The 18,233-nt window shown below is 47.1% G+C and overlaps 1 protein-coding gene across 1 annotated transcript; it reads left to right on the top strand.

The window, feature by feature from the left end:
* Nucleotides 1–14,249: 14,249 nt before the first annotated feature.
* ATOH1 (atonal bHLH transcription factor 1) lies at nt 14,250–15,218 on the top strand. Its single transcript, XM_056855270.1, has one exon. It carries the CDS (start codon nt 14,250–14,252, stop codon nt 15,216–15,218), a length of 969 nt encoding a protein of 322 aa, XP_056711248.1.
* Nucleotides 15,219–18,233: the final 3,015 nt, after the last annotated feature.

Here is an 18,233-nt window from a genome sequence, read left to right on the forward strand (position 1 = left end):
TCATTTATTAACTACGGCTAGTCTTAAGTACAGTTTAGTTTGAAGTACAAATGCAGACATTCTACTTTGATCATGGCTTATTCCCTGGCAGAAGCCTCCTAGGATCCAGAGAGAATGAATGAACACATGAAGGTGCCTTTATACTGAATCAGACCACTCGTCCATCACATGCTACCTCATCTTTTAAACTGGGGTTTGAACCTGGGACCTTCTGCATGCCAACCAGATGCTCTACCAATAAGCCACAGCCCCTCCTCTAAGTTTTCCCCAGTGGGAGCAAAAGAGAAGGCAATGAAACCATAATTTGGGGAATGCAAACCAGGATTTGAGTAAGCTAAATCCTGCTTTCACAAACTAACCATAGTTAAAATAAGTCATAGTTTCCACAGTGTCCAAACTGGGTCACAGTATGAACCTCATAGAGAAGCTACAGAATCTAGAATATTTGTCATTATTTGTAATTCACACTGTTGCAACTTTCTCCCTTTCATCTCCTTTCCCACGGTACATGTCTTCTCCTGAGACAGACATTAGCCTATTTAAAGAATTTGGAACTGCTTGGGCGTTGTGGCTTTGCTGCTCCAGGTGCAAAACAATACAGATTACAGCCCGACAGAAGGATACCTTTCTCTGGTACTGCTACAATGGGAATGGGGGAAAAAAATAACTGTAGATATGATCCACTAATGACTTAACTGGCGGATAGTCTCACAAGTCAAACTTTACAATTATTACATAAAAAAATTAAAACCCAAATTGACGAGGATGTACACACATTTAAAAAATATATATTCTTTCCCACACGGTACCCTTCAATAACAACATTCACAAGTAGCGCTAAGCATTCCCGGCAAAAAGAAGAGTTGGTTTTTATATGCCAACTTTCTCAGCCACTTAAGGGAGACTCAAACCGGTTTACAATCACCTTACCTTCCCCTCCCCACAACATACACCCTGTGAGGTAGGTGGGACTGAGAGAGCGTGACTAGCCCAAGGTCACCCAGCTGGCTTCATGTGTAGGAGTGGGGAAACCAACCTGGTTCACCAGATTAGAGTCTGCTGCTCATGTGGAGGAGTGGGGGAATCAAACCCGGTTCTCCAGATCAGAGTCCACCGCTCCAAACCACCACTCTTAACCACTACACCACGCTGGCTCTCAAAGGAAACCTGAAGGCTACTTCAAACATTAATAGTTTCCATTTAGGAAATTATCCATGAGTTCCGGAAAGGTGGGGATGCTCCATAGGAGCCAGCGTAACCCCGCGGCAGCGTGAGTGCCACTTTGCACCTTGATAAAGGGCATGCACGCCAGCATGGGGGCACTTGCACTGGCCCTAGAGAGTGCCGCAGCAGCAGCACAGCACAGGGACGATGGCACAGCCTCCCCATCAGCATTGTCCGAGCGTATCTCCCCACACCAGCATCCTGGGAGACGTTCCTGGGGCAGAGTTGACATTAGTCAGCTTCCAAAACCCTTTCATCCCAGGAACACCCCCTCACACTGTGGCATTGCTATGCCAGCTATTTGCTGGCGTAGCCTCGCTAAAGTCAATGGGCTATTTTTCTCTTTTTCTATTTTAAATGTATTTTTATCCCTCATTCTAGCCAGGAAACCTCACAGGGGCGGTGTGGCTGCACCATCCATGACCAGCATAGTAACACACACACACCCTTAGGAATGAGCTGTATGAAGTTCAATATTATTTACTTAGTTCATTTATATCCCACCTTTCTCCCCAATGGAGAACCATTCTCCCCTCCTTGTTTTATCCTTATAATAAACCTGTGTGGTGGGTGAGGTTGAGAGGGTGTGACTAGCCCAAGGTTAACCCAGAAAGTTTGCATAGCAGAGTAGAGATTTGAGCCTCGGTAACTCTAAACTAAGGTGCTTTTTGGCTTTTATCAGTAAGAAAATGGCACATGGGGAAATGGTTATGGTTCTTTCCCAAGTCTCTCTGACATGCATTTTTTAGAGTGTTACGTCTATACATAACCCCCCCCCCCCAAGCGTTTGCTAAGGAGGAGAGATGGTAGAGCCAGGATGGTATAGTGGTTAAGAGCAGTGGTTTGATTCCCCACTCCTCCACTTGAGCAGCGGACTCTAATATGGTGAACCAGGTTGGTTTCCCCATTCCTACACATGAAGCCTGCTGGGTGACCTTGGGCTAGTCACAGTTCTCTCTGAACTCTCTCAGCCCCACCTACCTCACAATGTGTCTGTTGTGTGGTGAGGAAGGGAAGGAGATTGTAAGCCAGTTTGATCCTCTTTAAAAGGTAGAAAGTCAGCATATAGAAACTAACTACTCTTCTTCTTCTTCTTGAATGGGAGCCCCACAGAACACATTTATGGCCAGTCTATACATAATATAGGAGTTTTCCCATTTTTATAATGGTAAGCAGTAGCTGTGGTGAGGCCCTCGTTTGGATCATGACTGTGACATTTACCCATACCCTACCTCATGCTCCTTCCCAATATAAATCAATTCCTAGAGCTGGTGTTACTGCAGTAGAGGAAACAAAGATCAGTACAACACAAATACCAGGACTTTCATCCACGGCAGCTAATAACAACTGCAGTTTCCATTGGGGAAATGGTAGCAAAGAGGAAACAATTAATTACCCTTCTCCAGCAAGATGGCCTTGATAAAATCCCTCTCCCCACCCCCTGCCACCAGCTTTTTAATATGAGAATAGCCAATCACAGATTTTCCACACAGTCTGTTTTTTAATAATTGGATCAACCATTCTCATATATGTGCAGTTGCGACAGATAGTAATAGTTGCTATAATTTTTGTATTTAATTGTTTACACACTGTGGTGGTGGAAAGTGCCGTCAAGTCACAGCTGACTTATGGTGACTCCCATAGCATTTTCAAAGCAAGGCACGCTCAGAAGTGATCTGCCATTGTTTGCCTCCGTGTGGGCTGAGAGAGAGCAGACAGAACTGTGACTGGCCCAAGGTCACCAAGCAGGCATCACGTGGAGGAGTGGGGAATCGGACCTGGTTCTACAGATTAGAGTCTGCCGCTCTTAACCGCTACACCATGCTAGCTCTCCTATTTACACACTACTGACTTATTTTTAATTACCAAGAGGCACTTTGGGAATAGAAAGAGAAGAAACAGAGTCCATTACTGAAATTATTTTAGTTCTGAAGATGTTGTAGTTTGAATTTGGTGTGTTTTCAAGAAATAAAAGTTGATGTTTACCACATTCACTGCCTTTTCCCCTGATTGGAGTGTAACACACTCAGAATTCAACAGAATTAAAGTGGCTTTTAGAAACAGTTCAGCTTAATTAGGGTAGACATCAGAAATCGTACGTTTCATGTTGTAAAACAAGAGATTCTGAGGCTCAAACCTGTTTCCCTGGAAGATGTTCCCAGGCATGCTCCTCCTTCTCCCAGGATATATGCTTGCTTGAACATTAAGAGATGAGAACTGTCCACCCATGCACGAAGGAAGGGCACTCTTCTATTTCAATCATGCCTGCAAATATGGGGGGGGGAGGTCAATATGTAGGGTTGCCATCCTCCAGGTACTAGCTGGAGATCTCCTGCCATTACAACTGATCTCCAGCTGATAGAGATCAGTTCCCCTGGAGAAAATGGCTGTTTGGCAATTGGACTCTATGGCATTGAAGCCCCTCCCCTCCCCAAACCCTGCTCTCCTCAGGCTCAGCCCCAAAAATCTCCCGCCGGTGGCGAAGAAGGATCTGGCAACCCTACCAATATGTGATATGGGTTTTGGAAATCCTGCTACAGGAAAGGACTTCTGTTTCAGAGTTCTTGATAGGAAATTATACCCTCGAGAAAACTACTAAAAATTAGTCAAGAGCAAGATCACTTGCAACAGGGCAGTCTATGGCATTCGACAACTGTAACACACTCCACATGGAGAGGAGGAGAAGGAGGAGGAGAAATTAGAATCTAAACCTTTGTGCATGTCTTCTGCATTTTCCTCTCTAAAGTCAGAATGCAAAAATAAGGCCACAGGTCACCCACAGGGGGTGGGGAAGGGAAATCTGAGGATTCCAAATTTCAAGATCATTAAACTTCCTTCATCCAACATCCCAAAGAAATGGACATCTTTAGGGGGCGCAAGTTGTTTCCTGCCCTGCTGGTCCGAAATCAAGATCCAAAAACAAACCACCTAATCCCAAACAGTGCACAGTTTCTACGCGTCCTGCTAGCGGTACACAAAAATCTGTCAGATAAATCTAACCTCAAGCAGACATCTCAGAACTTTTAACATTTCTTTCCTCCACACAAACGTGTCTGCTTAGCAATGTCAAGGCACACACTGGCCATTTATGCACGGGAGGTTTTGCCTTGGAGTTGCCCCTCTCTAGATGCACATTTTCCCCATCTGAATTCTCAAAACTCTGCCTGGGGGGCTTATTTTTGGTGTTTTGAGAATTTGGGGGGGGAAATGTGCTGTTCACATTTACATACTGTTAACATTTACATACTAATGCTTGTCTGAATTCACTCTCCTCTACTTAAAGACAGATGGATTCACATTCTAGCTGTATCTGAAGAAGTGAGCTGTGGCTCACGAAAGCTCATATCCTGCCAGAAAATATTTTTGTTAGTCTTTAAGGTGCTACTGGACTCTTAGCATATAGATGTGTGATGGAATATTATGGTCAAGTTGTACACTGGAAATCATAAAACCTCTTCTTTTGTAGGGCAGGAAAGGAGGAAGGGGTACTTCCTGAAATCATTTTAGCTCTGAAGATGTTGTCGTTTGAATTTGGTGTGTTTTCAAGAAATAAAAGTTGATGTCGACCACATCCACTGCCTTTCCCCCGGATTGGATGTGCAGGTGCAGAGGGGCAACTCCAAGGCAAAACCTCCCGTGCTTAAAAGGCCACGTTTGGACTCCTCGAGCCTCCCGAACGGTCACCCAGGCTGTCTTTTTAAGATAATTCACAGTGGGTAGCCGTGTTGGTCTGTCTGCAGTAGTAGAAAAGGGCAGAGTCCAGTAGCACCTTAAAGACTAACAAAAATATGTTCTGGTAGGGTATGAGCGAAAGCTCATAGCGAAAGCTCATACCCTACCAGAAAATATTTTTGTTAGTCTTTAAGGTGCTACCGGACTCTTGCCCTTGTCTTTTTAAGGACGCTTTATAAACCTGGAACATTATGCCCTTCCTTGCATTTTTTTTTAAATTTTTTTATTGTTTTTCATACATTCTATACATTCAGTTAACATTGTCCTTTAATCTCTTCCGATTCTCAGTTAAATCCACTATATAGGCAACAATCATCTTCCCCTACTTTGACTTCCCCTCTTCCTTCTTCTATCTCTAACTTATCTTCCTTGCATTTTTAAAGGGCTCCTTTGGTCTCCCTACAACTGCTATTATTCTTATCAATGATGACCCCCTTGGGGCTGGAGGCCGCCCCGATTTCCAGGGCGACCGAGCAGGCGCCGCTGCTATGCAGACGGCCTCGCCCGGGCAGCCCACCGCGCGCCCCACGGTGCCGCGCCCTTTTCCAAAGAGGAAGCCGAGCGTGGCGAATGGGACACAGACCGCCCTTGTCCCCGCGACGTTTTAATAACCTGCACCTACAATATTCAACCTGTTGTTTGCACAGGGGGGGGGGGGACAACCCCGCCACACACACAAAAAAACCCTGCCTTAATGGGGGGGGCTGGTCTTGCCTGTAGGGTTGCCAGCCTCCAGGTACAGGCTGGAGATCTCCTGCTATGACAACTGCTCTCCAGCCGATAGAGATTGGTTTACCTAGAGTAAATGGCCGCTTCGGCAGTTGGACTCTATGGCAGTGAAGTCCCTCCCCAAACCACGCCCTTCCCAAAAGCCCCCCCCCCCCCGCCGGTCGTGAAGAGGGACCTGGCAACCCTACTTGCCTGATATTTACAGAGTACACACATACACCCACTTCTCATCAGATTCCCCTCCAGGTGCACAGGATTACTAGTTTGTGGGACAGAATTTCCTTCGACAAGGTGGTTGAAAAGGGTCACGTTTATGCAGGGGAGCTTTTGCCTTGGGTTTGCCGCTCTCTAGAGGCACATTTTTTCCCCATTCAAATTCTCAAAACTCTGCATGGGGGCTTATTTTTGAATTTTGAGAATTTGGATGGGGGAAATGGGTGTCTAGAGAGCCGCAAATCCAATGCAAAACCTCCCGTGCATAAATAACATTAATAGCTAAGTGACTCTGTTCACCTTCCTATTGTAGGTCGTTTCAGAGAGTAGCAGTGCTGCTCTGTTGTAGAAAAGCTAGATATACAGTGCAATCCTAAAGAGATTTACTCCAGTCTAAACCCATTTGTTTCAATGGGCTTAGGCTGGAGTAACTCTCTTTAGGATTCCACTTGTTACTTACCAACCTCCAGATAGGGCCTGGAGAGCTCCTGGAATTACAACTGATTCGGGCAACAGAGATCAGTTCTCCTGGAGCAAATGGTGGCTTTAGAGGATTGACTTTGTGAACTCATACCCCACTGAGGGTATGGAATCTCCAGGAATTTCCCAATCTGGAGTTGGCAACCCTAGCTAATCTGAAGTCAGTCACATCTTAAAAACCAACAGGATTTTTGGGGTATGAGCTTTTGGACTACACGATAGATAGCAGGAAGTGGTTAGCGCCTGTAAGAGCTAAAGAATCCCAAATCCTTGTTAAATAGTTCATGTTAAATTTCTTGACGAATTCTAATTCTGCAGTTTTCTTCTGGAGTCTCTCCCTGAACTTCTGTTGCTGGAGAATGGTGACTTCTAGATCAACTGAGCAGCATATCCTTCGTAGGTGGACTGTGGGAAACAGAAGCACAGCAAAACGGGAATACAGCCTTTGTTTAAATACCTTTGGTAGCAGTTTGAGATAAAAGTGCAGCTATTTTGAAACTGGCAAGATTGGCCTGGCATCATATTGTCTCTAAATAACTCATCCTGTTTACATTACTATTAGGCTGTAAAGTTTTTATCAATGAAAAGTTTTCATTGATTGGTTACGTTAGCTTAAAGAGCCAATGTGGTATACTGGCTAAAATGTTGGACTAGGAACCAAGGAGACCCAATTTCACTTGTCATGAAACTTACTGGGTAACCTTGGCCCAGTCACTATTAGTTTAGCCTACCTCAAAGGGTTGTTATGATGATAAATATGGAGAAGAAAGAGAGCCAGGTACAAGGGCCCTGATATCCTTGGAGGAAAAGCAGAATAAAAGTGAACAAAATAAATACTATTTGATTAGCTGGATATACTCCAGATGCTTGGGTAACACTTTTTAAAAGTTGGCTCTCTTTTCTGTAAATGCTAATTAAAAAAACTACAGGTGGCAGATGCCATCTCAGAAGAGTTTTACTCCCTTTGCTTTTTCACAGGGAGGGCTTTCTGCAATATATACAGTCACACAAAATAACTTTTCTTTTTACATTTCTTTCTTATGAATAAGGAAACTTGGGCAGATTTAACTGATTAATAACTTCTTCAGCAATTAAAATGTTATCAGTTGATCATCTCAGTTAGTTGTGTAGTAAAATAGCTAAGCTGAGCTATGAATTAGAAAGTCCCTCATTCAAATCCTGCCTCTGCCTCCTGAAGTAGATTTAGACAAGCCGTTTTCTCATAACCTCAGCCTTCCCAACGTCCATACTAGTTTAAAAGTTAGGGATGTAAGAATTATAACACTCTGTGTGAAATGCCTGATAGTCCAGCTAGGCCAGTCTCATCAGCACTTGGAAGCTAAACAAGGTCCATCACGGTTACGGCTTGGATCAGAGACCATCAAGGAAACAAAGGAAAGCAATGGCAAACCACCTCTGTAGTAGTGGTTAAGAGCGATGGTTTGGAGAACCGGGTTTGATTCCCCACTCCTCCACATGAGCGACAGACACTAATCTGGTGAACCAGGCTGGTTACCCCACTCCTGCACATGAAGCCAGCTGGGTGACCTTGGGCTAGTCACTTAGAGCTCTATCAGCCCCACCTACCTCACCAGGGTGTCTGTTGTGGGGAGGGGAAGGTGATTGTAAGTTGGTTTAAGTTGTAGAGAAAGTCAGCATATAAAAACCAACTCTTCATCATCTCTTGCCTTGAAAACCCCCTGGTCCTAGGGTTGCCATGAGTGAGTTGTGACTGGGTGGCACACACATGTGAAATGCAATATAAGTGATAGGTAATATTCTTAATACATTTTAGTTCCTTTCTTTTTCTTGGATATTCTTGAAGTATTTAGGAGCCACATATGAGTGTTTTTATTTTGCTTTGTCTTTTAAACGGTAGATTGATTTGTTTCCTTTTTCATGTTCAGACTCCTGAACTTTATTTCTGCCAAACAGAAATTCAGCAGCCAGCACTTTTCTGTGCTGGAAAATATTGTACCTGTTTAATTCTTTATATTGCAGAGGCGTTAAAGGTGCGACAGCCCTGCCAAAAAGGAAGTGGCTACTCTAGTGGAGATACTCAAGCCCACCTAATGGTCATACTAACTTACTGACCCAAACCTATTAATTTCAAATGCAATAATACTGGCCTACTTTATAGAGTTAAGATACTTATCATAAAACTTTGACCATTCTAAGTAGCCAATGTAAATGTTAAGTATTGCTATAATTTTGGTGAGTAGGCACAGGGCTGGGGCAGTGATGAAAACACAACATGCTATAGAAACACTTTCTTTTTTGTTATTACTTTGGCCGAGTTAAGTCCTGGTCAAGTTTGGTAGAAAATAACCTTGACTTGGCTCTAAGTTCCTGATTTATGGAGTTCAGCCCTCAGTAAACTGTTGACTTTAGTGGTACTGTCTTACAGAACAGTGGCAGGGAAGTATTACCTTGGTGCCTAATTGACATTACCCCATCAGCTTTTCAGTGTGATGGGATGAGTGGCCTGATGCAAAAAAAGGGGGAGGGAGTTAAAAAGTGCAGAGTACGCAAGGCTAAAGGTTTATAGTGGAAGATGTCACAACTGTGTGTTTTCAGACTTCAATGTTAGCTGTTTGGGGTATGTGAAGCCCAAATTGTTCATTGGGGGACAGATTTAGATTCTTTGGCACTTAATTTGGCAAGGGGGGTTTAAATGATTCAGTTGGACATCCCATGTAAAGTTTTAACATTTTAAAATATAATATGATTAAGGAGGGGGGAAGCAGAAACAATAAATGAAGACATAGGGGGTTACCGCATTATGTATTCCCAGGGATGTATTAAGAGTTTGAAAACATTATAAAAAATACTGTTCGCACTTTCTATGTATTCCCATCGATGTATTAAGAGTTTGAAAATGTTATAAAAAATACTGTTCACACTTTGTTTGGCCCCTTTAGCTGTGAAGACGTCTTCCAACCATTTTTTAGCCGTGGTATCCAAAACCCTTTTAAAGCGATGTGTTTTATAACATGTTCAAACTCTTAATACATCGCTGGGAATACATAATGCGGAAACCCCCATAGTTGCTAAGGACAAGTAACGTTAATGTTTCAACTTTACTCTCAGCAAATAAAATAATGTTCAGAATACATGTGTTTCCTCTTTTTGGATTGCTTCTATGAAAGCAATTAAAAAGTAATCCTACAATGTATAAGGGCCAAGTCAAATAACCACTTGTAAAAATCAACATGAATTAGCGGTTTCAGTAGATTTAGGTGTGTTGAACTGGATTTGTGTATGCTCTAGTGCTTATCAGGTCTGGGCCCACATTTCATTTTTGCAGTACTGTGAGTTTTGTGAACTCTTTTGTTTTAATCCCAGTAGCAAAAGCAAAAATTTGATTTGTGTTTACATCCAGATGCTTCAGCTGCCCAATCTGATTGTGGGACAAGCAGTTGGCCTAGGAATGAATTAGATGTCTTGCTTTACATCGTTAAAAATAACTTTAAAAAAAATAAGATTAACAATAATACAGCATTAAAAACAAACTTCTTTCCAAACAAACATTGACCAGTACTTATAAAACCTATGAAACATATAACAATAATCACTCTCTTTATGAACCCCACCAACAGAATCTAGACTTTTGAGCGTGTTCTCCAAAAAAATAATAATGCTGCTGCTAACTGTCCCTAAACAAAGCAAGAATTTTGTTTGCACGCATCCTGATCCTAAACATGTTGTAACCTGGATATGCATCCTTTTGACATCAGAGGTCATTATTTCCAAGCAAGTGTGCCCACAATCAGGACGTACTAAGAAACTGAAAAAGGTTTCATTCTGTCTTCTATTCTTTTGACTCTTGATGAGTCTGGATTCACCAGGATCCTGTAGAAAAACTACATCTTCAATCGTTCTGACTTTCTTGTTGTTATATAGTGACTGTTCCTGAGCAGCGTGCTTATATTTCTGATTCCTGTGAAGTTCTTTCTGCAGCAGGGTGTACCCAGAACCACATCAAAAGAGCCAAGTCCAACAAAAGAGAATAGAAACTCAAGTAGGCTTGAACGTACAAAGAGAGGGGGGAAAGAGAAGAGAAAAGAGCAAGGCTGTGTTGAATACTAAACGAATTCAGCCAGCCCCAGGAGTTCTTCAGCACTTAAGTTTTATTTTATTCTGAGAGAGCAGAGCTAAACGTGGCCCTGGCATAAAGCACTTCCTGAACTTGACTCTTTGCATGTATGTGAAACAGCAAAAGTCATACAAATGGGATTTTTTAACATTTTTTAACAGAGGACAGCAGTTTTCCAGGAGGAGTTAATCATATGGCATGTATGTAAAAAGATGAAAGAAAGTAATCTACAAGGTTGTAATCATGGGCACACTCACTGGTAAGTCACCGCTACTGTGAAGGAGTGGGGAATCAAACCCAGTTCTCCAGATTAGAGTCCACTACTCTTAACCACTACACCATGCTGGCTTTCAGAAAAAAATCTGAAATCTAAAAAGAATACATTGGAGGTTTTAAAAACGTCAAATAATAGAAGTAGCACCTGTACCTTTATGAAAGGAGATGTCAGTGACCATTGTGAGGGTTTCTAGGCAACCACATTATTGCTAGCCTTCAAGCCTTGGTTTTTCTTAGTAAAAGACATTTCCAAAGCTATTTTGGTCCCTTGACACCATGCAATTTGTACAATTCAATGCTACACAACTTAACTGGACCCAGAGGCAGCTTCCGCACATGTGCAACTTAGCCAAGCAATGACAACTTGGTACTGCACAACTTTCTCAACTTGACTACACTTTTCCCAGGTATAGACTGCCAGAAACAGGGTGGAGGGAAAGCTGAAAGCTAGTGTGGTGTAATGGTTAGTGTCAAACTAGGTTAGCGTCAAACTAGGTTTGGAGTGGTGGACTCTAATTTGGAGAACCAGGTTTGATTCCCCACTCCTCCACGTGAGCAGCGGAGGCTAATCCAGTGAACTGGGTTAGTTTCCCCACTCCTACACATGAAGCCTGCTGGGTGACCTTGGGTTAGTCACAGTTCTATTAAGAGCTCTTTCAGCCCCACCTACCTCACAGGGGGTCTGTTGTGGGGAGGGGGATGGAAGGTGATTGTAAGCTGGGTTGATTCTTCCTTAAGTGGTAGAGAAAGTAGGCATATAAAAACCAACTCTTCTTCTTCTTCTCCTCACACATGAAGTAAGACATTCCCCCCGCTCTCCGTGTTGGTTTTCTGTATGAGATTTGGCCTTGGCTGCAACTACAGTAAGGATTCTCTGTTTTTCATTCATCTCTGCTGTGAAGGCAGAGGCATGCATAGGCAATGGAACATCTACATGAGAGCTGTCTGCAGAATTTGGAATTGTCTCTATTTCTTCTATACTTTCCCTTTGCTGCACCACCAGAAAGCATTTGAAGAGTCTTTTTTTAATGTATAGTACTATGATGATTGTTGGCTTTTTTTAAAGCCCTCCAGTGGCATTTGTGTGTGTGTGTTAAGTGACGTCAAGTCACTTCTAACTTATGTCAACCACCCTATAAATTAATTACCTCCAAAACGTCCTATGCTTAACAGCCTTGCTCAGGTCTTGCAAACTAAGGGCCCTGGCTTCCTTTACAGAGTCAGTCCTTCTCATGTTGGCTCTTCCCCTTTCCCTGCTGCCTTCAACTCTTCCCAGCATTATTGTTTTTTCCAATGACTCTTGTCTTCTCATTATGGGACCAAAGTTCCCAGTAGCACAGCAGAGTAAAGAAATTCTGAGGACATAAGATTAAGTCGAAGAAAGGAGAAAACAATGTTTTACCAATTCATTCAGCAAAGTTGTGTACCTCTGGTGAGAAGGAGTGTGTGTACAGAGAAAAGTTCTCTTTAGTACAGCCTGATCCTATGCATGTATAACTGGGAAGCCAATCCCACCGGTTCCCACACCATTCCTAGGTAAACAGCACAGCTTCTTAGGGGCAAAAACATCATGGAGGCCACACCCCTACCCCAGTACAGCCAAAACCATTAGGAGAATAAATTAATCACCCTCTAGTCTCCTGGAGACATTAATTGCCAGTACTATTGATTTTCAACCACTTCCTCTCAATTTCTGAAAGAACAAAACCCCTTTAGGCAATCCCGCTCCTTGTGGAGCAGAAAGGGTATTTTTTTATAACTTTTTTTTCTTCATTTAATATATTAACCGAAACAATATAATAGTAATAATAAAAAGAAAAACAAGTAATATCTCTAACAATAAAATGACTTCCCCCTCTCCCTCTTCCATCTAAAAATAAATTGTATAAACTTTTGCTAACGGTACTAATCCCAATATTATTTTAATTAACCTGTTCTTGTCATAGCCAACATTATTAAATCAATGTGTGTGTAAAGTGCGGTCAAGTCGCAGCTGACTTATGGCGACCCCTTTTTGGGGGGTTTTCATGGCAAGAGACTAACAGAGGTGGTTTGCCAGTGCCTTTCTCTGCACAGCAACCCTGGTATTCCTTGGCGGTCTCCCATCCAAATACTAACCAGGGCTGACCCTGCTTAGCTTCTGAGATGTGACGAGATCAGGCTAGCCTGGGCCATCCAGGTCAGGGCATTAAATCAATACCTAAAATAAAAATTAGTACAAAGTGTGTGTAAATAAGGGAGTAGATCAAAGAGTACCCTTTAAATGGTCCCGTTTTAAAAAAAAAATGATTTTCACAGTACGTTCTCCAAGCCTCCCATTCCCCCCAAAATTGTACATTATCATTCTGATTGATCAAAGCTGTAAGTTTCGCCATCTCAGTCAGTGCCCGCATCTTTTTTTATCCAGGCTCAGAAAGGGTATTTCGGATGGAAGTTTGTGGGTTTTGTCTTCAGGTCCCCCAAGTTGGTATTTTTTAATGTACTTGGAGGGGTGAGTTTTCTGCCCCGCCTTTTTCCCTCCAAGGCGCGAGGCGCGTGGCCTCCCCGCGAGAAGGGAGGCGCCTCTCCTGCCAGGCGGCGCGCCTGGCAGGAGAGGCGCCTCCCTTCTCGCGGGGAGGCCACGCGCCTCGCGCCTTGGAGGGAAAAAGGCAGGGCAGAAAACTCACCCCTCCAAGTACATGGCGCGTTCGCTCCTCCTCGGGGCTGCAAAGAGCGGCTTGCAAAGAGCGGCTTGCCGTTCGGGGCCTCAGAGCTCCCGGAGGAAAGTTTCCCCCTCAGGGGCGCGGAGCCCCCAGTCCCGCTTGGCATGCGCGAGGCGGGAGCCCTGGGGGTTGGCGCGCGCCCCCTCCTCGGCCTTCGGACTGCGCGCGCCCCTCCCTCCTCCTCCCCCGCTTTGGCACGCTTTCCCTCACACGCTTCGCCCGGCTGGCAGGTCCCTGGCACCCTCCCCGCCCTCTCAGCGCCTCCCGGGGCCACGCCTCCCCCCCCCCGCCTCCAAGCAAGTGTTGCTTCCAGAGGCTCCCGCGCCGTCTTTTGTGTCAACTTTCCCCCCCCCCTCTTCTATCTCTCTCACACACAAAAAAACCGCCCCCCCCCCAAAAAGCGAGACGCCTCCAAACAAACACCCAGCCGGCCACCCTTTGAACCCATTGGCTCCCCGCACGCGACAGCCCCCGCGCGCTCCAATGGCAGGGCCGACACGCGACCGGCGCGAGGAGGGCGGGAGGTGGAGGGTGGGGCTCCGCGGAGGGAGAGGGGGGGTGTTCAAGGAGAGGGTGGGGGCCCCCGGCGCGTGCCGCTTTTTAAAGGGGGCGCAGCGCCCTGCGCAACCGGAGAAGCCTGGTAGCACGCGCGCCGGGTGCTTGTGCGCGCGTGTGGACAGTGAAAGCAAGGGGCTTACTTTTTTTTGGGGGGGGGGTTTGCAGGAGCGCTCGAGCGGCGGCAGCAGCAGCGCGGCCGGCGGGACTCGCTGCACCACGCGGCGCCTCCGGCCTCCCCCATGAGCCACCTGCGCGCGGCGGCGCCGCCCGGCGACTGGAGCCAAGGCGGCCGAGAGGTGGGCAGCCAGCCGCTGGAAGAGAGTCTCCTGTTGGGGCCGGAGTCGGCGGGCCGGGCCGGCGCCTTCCCCTCCGCCTGGCTGGGCATCTGCTGCCCGGGCCGCGTCTCCGCCTCGCCCCGCTACCTGCTCTCGGGGGCGGCCGAGGGAGACGAGGAAGAGGACGGCGAGGAGGAGGAGGAGGAGGAAGAGGAGGAGGAAGGCGAGCCCTCGCAAGCCGGCGCGCCGGGGCAGCCGTGCGCTCTCCAGCCGCCGCCGCGTGGCCACTCGCCGTGCCGGGCGCAGGCGCAGCAGCGGTCCCGCGCCTCCTGCGCCGGGGGGCTGCTGCGTGCGGCCCCCCAGGCCGGCGGCGTGCAGAAGCAAAGGCGCCTGGCGGCCAACGCGCGCGAGCGGCGGCGGATGCACGGCCTCAACCACGCCTTCGACCAGCTGCGCAACGTGATCCCCTCCTTCAGCAACGACAAGAAGCTCTCCAAGTACGAGACGCTGCAGATGGCGCAGATCTACATCAGCGCCCTGGCCGAGCTGCTCCACGGGCCCCCGCCGCCCCCCGACGCCGCCCCCCGCCCCAAGGCCGCCCTCCTGCCCGCAGCGACCCCCTACGAGCGGCCGCCGGCAGGGGGCGCGCCGCCGCCCCAGCCGCCGCCCCCCAGGACTCCGGCCAGGACGCGCTTCGCCCCGGAGCCGCCGGCCGCGGCCGGAGGGGGCTACGCCGGCCCGCTGGACCCGATCCATTTCCCCGCCTTCGCCGAAGGCGCCCTGCTGGGACAGAAGGCCCCCTCGCCCGCCCAGCTCCTGCAGCCCCCCGGCCAGCAGCAGCACGAGCGGAGGAAGCCCTCGCCGCCGGCCCACCGCAGCGACGGCGAGTTCTCGCCCCGGTCCCACTACAGTGACTCGGACGAAGCCAGTTAGGCGCGGGCGGGAAGGAGGGGGAGGACCCGTTCCTCGGCGCCACTCTGCCCGGCTGAAGGGACGCGGGGCGGGATCCTGGCCAAAGCCCCGCAGGGGGAACAGACGCGGGGCGGTCCAAAGTTTGGACGAGTTATGGGGGAAACCCCTTCACTTTTTAGGAGTAGCCATGAACTTCTTCCCAGAACTGTAAAGAGAGAGAGAGAAAGCTTCCAGTCCCGATTTCTTGCGCGCCCTGGCCATAAAGCACGTGGGTATTCCTAAACGATACCCCACCCCACCCCACTGCAAAGGAGCTGCCTTCCAAATAGCTGCGCACAGAAAAGTCTAAAACAACCTGCTAGAGAGCATCTTGGCACCTAATCCCTCCCCATTCAAATTCATTACCTGCTGGAATCAGTTGCATTTACCTCTCAGTGACAGTAAAACAGCTCTCGGATTACAGTCTCTGCAACCGTGAACACGATTTTTTGGAGGCGCTTCAATTTTGGCTGCATCCCCCCCCCTCCCCAAAGCTGCTTTTTTACTCGGAAGTAAGTCTATTAAATTCAGATCACTCAGACATCGATAGCAATCTCCTTCCGGGGGCGGCCGAATGCTGTTGATTCTAAAGATGCTCAGATATCCTATCGTTACCTGGAAGAAAAATCCGTTGAAATCAACTGGGTTTTGTTCCAGGTAAAGATCGGGCTTGCCAGGGCTGAACGCGCCTCCTGCTGAAACGGGAATGGTTGGGTTTAAGTCGTTTGAAAGCCCAACCAAAAACCCGGCTTCCTACGCAGGAAGTTAACCCTTCGGAATTCAGTAGGAAAACTCCCAAAAGTATGTTGAGCGTTATAATCCCCTTTCAATCGATCGGATTGTATGGGGTAGGATACGATGTAATCCCAAACAATGCAGCTGAATCTGATGGCGGCCACTTATCTCTTCGGCAGAGCTAGGCAGTGGGAACAATTTCAAGGTTCCAGTCCTCAAGTGGCAATACTGGAATAAATGAGATGAGGACCGCCGCTTCTGCCGAAGATGAGTGTGGTGCGCTCCAGTTCCCTCAGGTTGGGTGAAAACGCACGGGAGGTTTTGCCTTGGATTTGCCACTCTCTAGGATTTGCCTTGGATTTGCACATTTTCCCCATCTGAATTCTCAGAACTCTGCATGGGGGCTTGTTTTTGAGTCCTGAGAATTTGCCTGGGGGGAAATGTGCATTTAGAGAACAGCAAGTCCAAGGCAAAACCTCCCGCTGTTGAAGCCCCTCCGCACACACCACCGACACACACACCCCCCGTAGATTCACTCCCGCTGTTGCCCCACTGATGTCAATGAACTTACTTCCAAGCAAGTCTCGCTCTTTTATGTGAACTGATCCACGTAAGAGCGCTTAAGGCTCCAGATCTTGCTTTGGGATTCCTCCGGAGCGGTTATTCCTAGGGTCATTGGTTCCCCCAGCCTTCGGTCCGGGGTCCCGTCGTTTCTCTCTCCCCCCCACTGCAAGGTCCGCCGGAGCGTCTGTTTGGTTCTGGGGCAGAAGTTCGCAGGGGGCTCAGCGGCCACCCGCAAGCCTTGTGCGTAAAAGTCTTCCGAAACGAGTCCCAGGCGGAGGTTAGGAGGGGGGCAGAGAAAGGATGCTTAGAACTTTACCCTTGCCTTGTAAACAACAGGAAATGGACCCCCCCCCTTTTCTTCTTCTTCCAAGCCGAATGTCTGCGTCTTCTGTAGGTGGGATTTGGCGCAAGCACTTTATAAGCCGTCGGGAAAAGACGCGGCTCCAAACGAAAAAGCGATTGCCAACGGGGATGTACCAATGTTTGTTGGACTCAGCCATTTCTATACCCTTTCGTTCAAATTGATTTGCAAAGGGGGTGGGGAGGGGGGAAACTACCATTTTTTGTTTGTTTGTTTGTTGTTGTGTCAAACTTTTATGTCGATTATTTGCTTTTGTGATGATTTAGATCAGGAGGTTTATTTATTACCATCTTGTTTGCTACTCGTTCTTCTTTTGCCCATTTTTTTAAAAGAATAACCTTTTTACAAGAACCTTTACTTTAGCAAAGCCAGCTGCCATTGTTTATGTAACTTTTTTTTTTTGAAAGAGCGAGATCAAATAAAGACGTTTTTAAAAGTTTGCCTTTACCCCAGCGGCTGTCTGTTTACTTGAGTAAGAACCTTTAGTTTTTAGGCTGTCTTTCAAAAATAGATTATAACTGAAATGGTACAAGGCTGGAACAAGCCTCCTTGAAGCCAGCGACGCTTACTTGCAAGTAGGGGCGTGCTGGAGGCAGAGCGAAGGCGTTGATCCTGTTGAATATATAGTTTTACCGTGTGTTAAATAATATACCTCAAGAGGAAACTTTTCAACTTTTTAATAATATTAATTCCTAGCAAATGCACCAATTTAAAAGGCGCCCTGGAAGTCAAAGGGTTTTTGTTTCTTTGGTTACGTTGCTAAGTCCAACTTACATACTGCGCTCCACAAAGATCTGCGCTGGATTCAGTAGGGCTGCTTAGTAAAGCGTCCCGCAAGTCTCCTCAGTTAGCCGGCAGTTGTGTTTCTCTGCCCTTTTCTGAAATAACCACAGCGATCTCGCAACAAATCTGCAGTTAACTCTAAGCCGGCGATCTCCTCTGTCCTATTAAACCTAGGACTACGGCTGACTAACATGGCTGTAGCTGACTTCCACAGAAGCCCGCAACAAAATCCCCCCCCCGGTTCCACTACTCTGGAGCAGACCTGGCTTAATCCACTTAGTGCCCAGAGAGAAAAATCCCCTTGTTTCAAAGAGACCGGGGATGATTGACACGTGGGATGATTGAGACTCCCCAGTGAGCTCGTGAGTGGTTTCCATTGAGTCTGAAGCGCTGTGGGCTGCTCGGAGGAAAGTGTTGTGGAGTTTGACCTGTGGCGGCCAGTGCCCCTCGTGATCCAGCCATGGCCACGCGCGTGGGAACGCGCTCCCAAATCAGCGCATCTAGGAGTAATCTCACAACGGGATGTGTGCAGAGGCAGAACCAGTAGCGGTGCT

Source organism: Euleptes europaea, chromosome 9 (assembly GCF_029931775.1).
Source record: "Euleptes europaea isolate rEulEur1 chromosome 9, rEulEur1.hap1, whole genome shotgun sequence".
Taxonomy (NCBI): Eukaryota; Metazoa; Chordata; class Lepidosauria; order Squamata; family Sphaerodactylidae; genus Euleptes; species Euleptes europaea.